The following is a 7,296-nucleotide window of genomic DNA, read 5'->3' as shown; positions in this document are numbered from 1 at the left end:
TTTATTTTCTGAATAAATTTGCATAATATTATATTATTTCTTATTTAAATATTTAATAGAATTCACAAATAAAGCCACTTGGAAACAATTAAAATGACCAATTCAGTTCATTTACTAGAAATGGAGCTATTTTAAATATATATTTTTTTGATTTTTTTTACAGGGATAGAGAGTTAGAAGCATCGATGAGCCCTAACTGGTTTGGCACAGTGGATAGAGCATCAGCCTGCGGAGGTCCCAGGTTCGATTCCAGTCAAGGGCATGTACCTTGGTTGTGGGCACATCCCCAGTAGGGGGTGTGTAGGAGGCAGCTGATCAATGTTTCTCTCTCATTGATGTTTCTAACTCTCTATCCCTCTCCCTTTCTCTCTGTAAAAAAAATCAATAAAATATATATTAAAAAAAAACATTGATGAGAGAGAAACATTGATCAGCTGCCTCCTGCACACCTCCCACTGGGGATGTGCCTGCAACCAAGGTACATGCCCTTGACCAGAATCGAACCCAGGACCCTTGAATCCGTAGGCCGGCGCTCTATCCACTGAGCCAAACCAGTTAGGGCGACATAGAGCTATTTTAATTTTTAAAAAAGCTTGTGTTAATTTTGGTAATTTCTAGCATTCGAGTAAATTGTTCATTTCATCAAATTCTCAAATCTGTTGCCCTTAAGTTGTTTACAATGTGCCCTAATCTGCTTGTAATGTCTGTAGAATGTGAACAAATGTTTCTATTTCTTGTTTGTTATTTACAGTTTGTGTTTTTGTTATCTTTTTCCTTTTCCAGTCTACCTAGAGTTTATCAATTTTACTGGCCTTTTTGTAAAAATCACTTTCAATTTTATTTACTTTATTTTCTGTCCCGTTTCTGTCTTATTGATTTCTGCTGTCTTTACAAATTTTTCTTCCGCTTGTTTGAGTTTTAACTTACTCTTCTTTTTTAGCTCTTTCAAAAATAAATTTAAATCATTGTTTTTAGAACTTTATTTTCTAAAATTAGAATTTAAAGCTATTAATTTCTCTCTTGACCTTGCCTTAGAGGTACTTGACAAGTTTTGCTGTGTTATATTTTTATTACCATACATCTCAAAATCTTTTAATTTTTTCCATAATTTCTTTTTAACCAATGGGCTGTCTCATCATAATTTGATTCAGGTTATCCATTTTTGGCAAAAAAAGTTTACTGACAATGTTTATACTTTCCATTGCATCGTATCACGTTCACATATAATCAGTTCATTTTATTCCATATGATGCTAAGTTTGATTATTTGTGAAATATTGTTTATACCAGATTTCTTTAGTGTAAGGTATTTTTTCCCCTTCATAATCAATATGTAATTGGTGGGCTGATATTTTGAGACCATGTGAATGTTCTGTTATTCAATATCCTTTCACTCAAAGGTTTTAGTAACCATCAATTACCATCATCTAAATTAATTTATTACATTGTGGATTGCAAAAATGGTAATTTTTCTAACTTTATAATTCCTTCTACATTTATTATCTAAAATTTTTTGTAGTAAACAGTGTCACATTTTTATCTTAGAAAAATTTTTAAAAACTAACTAAATGATATGTGCTCGCTTCGGCAGCACATATACTAAAACTAACTAAATGATAAACTATAATAGAAAATAATTAATAAGTATTAAACAGTTTTAATGTCACTGATACAGCATGACTCCCAGCATGACTTTAGTGATTTAAACTGAGCTCTCTGATCAGGTACACAGATTTATAACAGTTATACAGAACATTACTTCATCCAGAAAGTTTCCTCATGTTCCTTCCCAATCAATTCCATTCCTCTCCCCAGGGACAACCACTGTTTTGGTTTTGCTCACCACAAATTAGTTTTCCTATAGTAAAATTTCAAATAAATGGAATCATACAGTATGGGATCTCTTGTGTAAATCTTATTTCACTAGTCAACCTGTTTTTAAGATTTAGTCACATTGTAGCATGTATTAATAGCCCTGTGTCATTGCTGAGTCATATTTATTCCTTTGTATCTCTTTACCATTTGTTCACCAATTTTTCTATTGATCAACATCATCAAGACGATGAAGACAAAAAATGGCTCTTTCCATTTTTTCCCCGTTAAGAATAAAGCTTCTAGAAACATTACGGTGGACAACCTCTAGGTTGTTCTCTCATAATCCTCATTACCTGGTGTTCCTGTGCTTGTATAATCCCCTTCCCTTCAGTGCAGGAAAAATACCTGTGACTTGATTCTAAACAACAGAATATAGAAAAAATGATGGTATGTCACTCCCATGACTTGGTTATGTAAATCTCTATCTTGCTAGTTATCTCTTTCTGGAGATTCTCTCTCCCGACCCAGCTTGGAAGAAAGAAGCAGTCATGTTGAGAAGAACACATGGCAAGGAGATAGATAACGGCAACCTGCAGCCAACAGTACGCCAGAAGCTGGAGCCCACAGCTCCATAGCCACATGGAAATGAATTCTCCCAACAATCTAAGTGAGATTTGAAATGGATTTGTCCTCAGTGGAGTTTATATCCCAGCTGACATTTTGATTACACTCTGGTGAAACAGTAAGCAAAAGACCAGTTAAGATGTGCTTGGTTTCCTGACTCACAAAAACTGTTCGGTAATAATTGTTTTGCTTTAAGCAACTAAGTTTGTAGTAACTAGTTATGAAATAATGGATACCTAGTACAACCACTCTTGTACTAGTCAAGTTGTGAACATAAGTTTTTATTTCCCTTGGTTTGATGTTTAGGATTAGAATTGGTGGTTTTTCAGGAAGTTGTATGTTTAGTTTTATAAGAAATTCTAGATTTTTCTCCAAAATAGTTTTAAACATTTTTACTAATAATGTATGAGATGTCCAATTACTTTATATCCTTGGTAACATTTAATGTTGTCAGTCTGTTTAATTTTATCAAAGCTGTTAAGTGCAAAATAGTATCTCACTATGATTTTAGTTTGCATTTCCTGGATGAATGGTGTTATCAACCATTTGAGTATCTTTTATTGCAAAGTGTCTGCTCAACTTATTCAATTTTTAACTTATTTGGTGGTCTTATTAATAATGATCTCTATGTATTTTTAAAATATATCCTGAACACCAGTCTTTTATATTAACTTTGTTTTGCAATTATATCCTTCCAGTCTGTGGCTTGCCTATTCTTTTGTTGTTTATTTGTATTTTAATAAGAAATTTAAAATTTTGATGGTATAAAAATCATTATTTTCTTTTATAATTTTTATTTTCTGTAATCTAAGAAACTTTTGACTTTCTCCAATCCATAAAGATATTTTACTATTTTTCATTCTATTCCTTATAGTTTTAGGGTTTATGTTTATATTTAAGACTTTTGTTATTTACTTCTGGGTTCTCTATTTTGTTCCGTTGGTCTATTTGTCAATTCTTATACCAATGCAATGGTTTCTTAATCACACTGTAGCATATATTGAAGTTATGTTATGTAAGATATCCAGATTTTTCCCCCCAAAATTTGTTACATACTCTAGGTTCCTTATATTTCCATATTAATTTTAGAATCAGCTTATAAATTTCTACAAAAAAATCCTGCTGGATTATTATTGGTATTGCTTTAAATCTATAAATTTATGGAAAGAATAGTCATCTTAACAACTTGACTCTTTCAACTTTTATTTATTTGAATCTTTTAAAATATTTTCACAACGCTTTGTAGTTTTCAGGTTAGTTTATTCCTACCCCTTTAAATTTTTGTGACTACTGTCTAATCATTAAAAATGTTTTTATATTCTAATTATTTTTTTTTCCTTTTACATGAATTTATTTCTATACAAGGTTCTAAAAACACCCCTTGGTTTGTACATAAGTTTTTTCTTCATTTTAAATTGCTTTATAACAACTGGTTTCCTGTCTTTTTTTTTTTTTTTTCATTTTCTCTTTTCTCTGAAATCTGCCATGATTGGAAAAAGAAAAAGACAAAGGAAAATAAAAATGTCATTGGTCAGAAGACAGGGTGGGGGAAAAAGGGACAAAAATAAACAAAAGATCAAATATGAAAATTCTCAGCGATAATGCATTTATAAACCCAGAAATGGTTACAACAAAAATGGCCGTGATGAGTGGGTATATATATACATTATATATATATATATATATATAAATCCGTGTCCAGCAACTGACCGTGGCACCTAGGAAGCTAAGTCCAGTCCTTGTGTTTGCCCTGAACTTTCCCTTCTGTGCAACACTCCTTTGTTTCGGATTTCATAAAGCTCCCACAGCTCCTTAAGTTTGGGGATGGGGAGGCTGAGTATAGGGCATTGGTTGGCAGAGAAGGGGAGAGGCTCCAAGGAAGACCATATCCCACGTTTCTAAGCCACCCTCGACCATCTGGGGATCACCGGCCCCATGGGGACCACATCTCGGCTCATGCCCTTTACAAGTAAAGGGAGTCTGACCCCCCACCCAGATCTCCTTCCTCCAGCATCAGGTAGGAACTGAAGTGAGACCATGAGGGGAAATGGCTCCCAGGGTCAGGGCACATGAGAAACCTCTGTTCTTACACAGGCAAGATTGGAACAGGAGGCTGGTTGCATTTAGGGCTTTCTTCTTTCTGGTATCTGGGAGGGCCAGCCTCTAGTCTTCTATCAGCCTAAACTTTGAAGATTATGAGGGTAAGGAGAGAGTAAGTGCCCACAATGGAAACGTTTCTATGAGGTCATAGCAAATCCCCCCCTTGAGCACCAACTCCCAATTTTTATAAGTACCGCGCGCTAACCGATTGCGCCACTGGAGCTCCTACTCCCAATTTTTAAAAGCTATGCTTAGGAGGGAGGCTGCTGGATTACACTACCAGCTCAGTATTCCTTTGCCAATCAGGAGGGCTGATAATCCTTTTGAAGAGCAGTTGAAAATAAGGATGGTATCCTGTGAAGGAAGGCTGCGCCTGAGGCCCAAGGAGATGGAGCCAAGGCCTGTCAAGGAAGAAGACGTTTCCCACCAAGAGGAGTTAGAGAAAGAAGAGGCCAGAACTTCTTCTCCCTTTTCCCAGTGGGGTGGCAGCATAGGTCTCTATGAGCTGGCCAGGTGCTCCACCTGGATGGTGCTGGTGGTGACAGTGAGGCAGATGTCCTTATGATGCTCCGCCGTCTTATAGGGGGTCAGGTCAAAAGAACACTGGGGTGGAGGGTTGGGGTTGCTGTCCCCACCACCCCCACCCTGGGGGGCTGCCCCCGGGGACTGGAAGTGTGGTGGCTGTGGTTGCTGCTGCTGCTGCTGCTGCTGTTGCGATACCTGGGAAGCCTGGGCCTGAGCTTGGGCTAGGGCTTGGGCCTGGGCTTGGGCTTGGGCTTGAGCCTGGGCTTGGGCTTGGGCTTGAGCCTGGGCTTGGGCTTGGGCCTGGGCTTGGGCTTGGGCCTGGGCTTGGGCTTGGGCTTGAGCCTGGGCTTGGGCTTGGGCCTGGGCTTGGGCTTGGGCCTGGGCTTGGGCTTGGGCCTGGGCTTGGGCCTGAGCTTGAGCCTGGGCCTGGGCCTGGGCCACTGCTGCCACTGCCTGCACTTGTTGCTGGAGATCAGGAGGGTTGTGTTTGCGCATATGTTTCATAAGGTACGTTTCCGACGTATATGCCCGACTACAGATAGTACAGGTGTACACCTTGGCATGGTTCACTGTATGCGTAGATAGGTGCACCTCTAGTGAGGCTGCGTCTGTGTACGCCCGATGACAGTTGTGGCACTTGAAGGGTTTATCTTTGTTGTGCTGCCGTCTGTGGGACTGCAGATTGGAGAGCTGTGTGAAGGCTTTCTCACAGCCTGGGTGGACACATTTGTATGGTCTATCCCCGGTGTGGATTCGGGTGTGCTGCTGGAGGTGAGATAGCTGGCGGAAGGATTTCTCACAGAAGTTACAACTGTAGGGCTTAGTCCCTGAGTGGATACGGATGTGCTGGGCCAGGTAGGAGCTGTTGGCGAAGGTCTTGGAACAATGTGGGCACTTGTGGGGCTTGGTCTCGGTGTGTGGCTTGGAGTGGATCTGCATCTCCGACTTTGAGTAGAATGTCAGTGAGCACATCCGGCACCTATAGGTCTTGCCGTCTTTCTGATGGTCATCATCATCCTCAGGGGAGAGGACATAAGGGTCGTTCATCTCGGGCAACCCTGATTCCAACATCCGCTTCTTCTTTCGGCCCCGGTGGGGCTTTGGAGCCACACTGCCACCTCCACCACCACCTCCGCCTCCTTCCTCTGTTAGGGTTGCTGATACCTTCTTGGAGAGGTCAGGGACCACCTGCAGGGCTTGTGAGCCAGGGGGAAGAGCTGAGACAATCATGGGAGCCGAAATGGGGAAGGTCTGAGCTGATGAGGCTGTGGTCACAAGGGAGCCTGAGGGGGACGTGATTACCAAACCAGGACCAGCAGTCATTAATCCTGTAGACGGCACAGGGACCACCTTGATATTCTGGGTAACGGATGCCTGGCTATGTGGGGTCAGCTGGTCTGACTTGGACTCTGTGCCCATACTGATGCCTGAGGGCAGGGACACTGAGGCAGGCACTGTCAACAAGGTAGGGTAGTGGGGGGTGGAGCCAGCCCACAGCCCTTCTCTGGCAACAGCTGATCCTTCATCTTGTTGATGAACATCGTGTTCTCAATCCGTCCTGAGACTGTGGGGATAGAAGGCCAGAAGTACGGGTTAGAATTGAAGTGAGATTCTTCCATTCTACCCTCTCTCTCTCTTCCTCCTGTTGTTTTATTCTTTCTCCTTTCCAGGGCTCCTGAACTTTCTTGGTTGCAGGCTCCTCCCCCGACCGGGCCCTGCTCAGGGCTCTTGCCGGAGGCAACCAATCCATGACTTTTTCTCACATCATGTTTCTCTATCTTCTAATTATTTGCTGCTTGTATAATGGCAGTGGTTTAGAGCTATTTATGTTAGATCCATGACTTTACTTTTGGTACCTGGAAAAGTAAACTAAACCCATTTTTAGTGCAAATGAAAGACTTTCAAACACACATGAAAATCTGCTTGATCTCCAGATGTTTTTCTTAAATCACCACACCTCCCTTCCCCACAGCTTGATGGCAGCTGACGTTATCATCAGCACCTATATAATTCTATATCACTTAGTGTCAAATAAAAGTATCCTAGCTGTCCTTATGAACCATCAAACCGCTAAAATTGAATGGGTCAACCTAGATTCTCTGTCACTTGCAAGATTATGTGATCATGGTCTTCCAACCCACAGATGCTAAATCAAAACCAGATGTGTATATGTGTCTGTGTTTAGAAAGTTACACTTGTGCTTGTTAGTGAAAATAGGATGATTTTTGTTTTA

The 7,296-nt window shown here is 40.4% G+C and overlaps 1 protein-coding gene across 1 annotated transcript; it reads right to left on the bottom strand.

Moving 5' to 3' along the window:
- Window positions 1-4,757: 4,757 nt before the first annotated feature.
- LOC132223364 (zinc finger protein 384-like) lies at window positions 4,758-6,743 on the bottom strand. Its single transcript, XM_059678608.1, is given in 2 exon segments — window positions 4,758-6,542; window positions 6,545-6,743. Coding segments are annotated over 2 exon segments (1,644 nt in total). The 5' UTR covers window positions 6,683-6,743; the 3' UTR covers window positions 4,758-5,036.
- Between the last annotated feature and the right edge of the window lie 553 nt (window positions 6,744-7,296).

The sequence above is a fragment of the Myotis daubentonii genome, chromosome X (assembly GCF_963259705.1).
Source record: "Myotis daubentonii chromosome X, mMyoDau2.1, whole genome shotgun sequence".
NCBI classification, from domain to species: domain Eukaryota; kingdom Metazoa; phylum Chordata; class Mammalia; order Chiroptera; family Vespertilionidae; genus Myotis; species Myotis daubentonii.
This window is presented reverse-complemented; position numbering and strand designations above follow the sequence as displayed.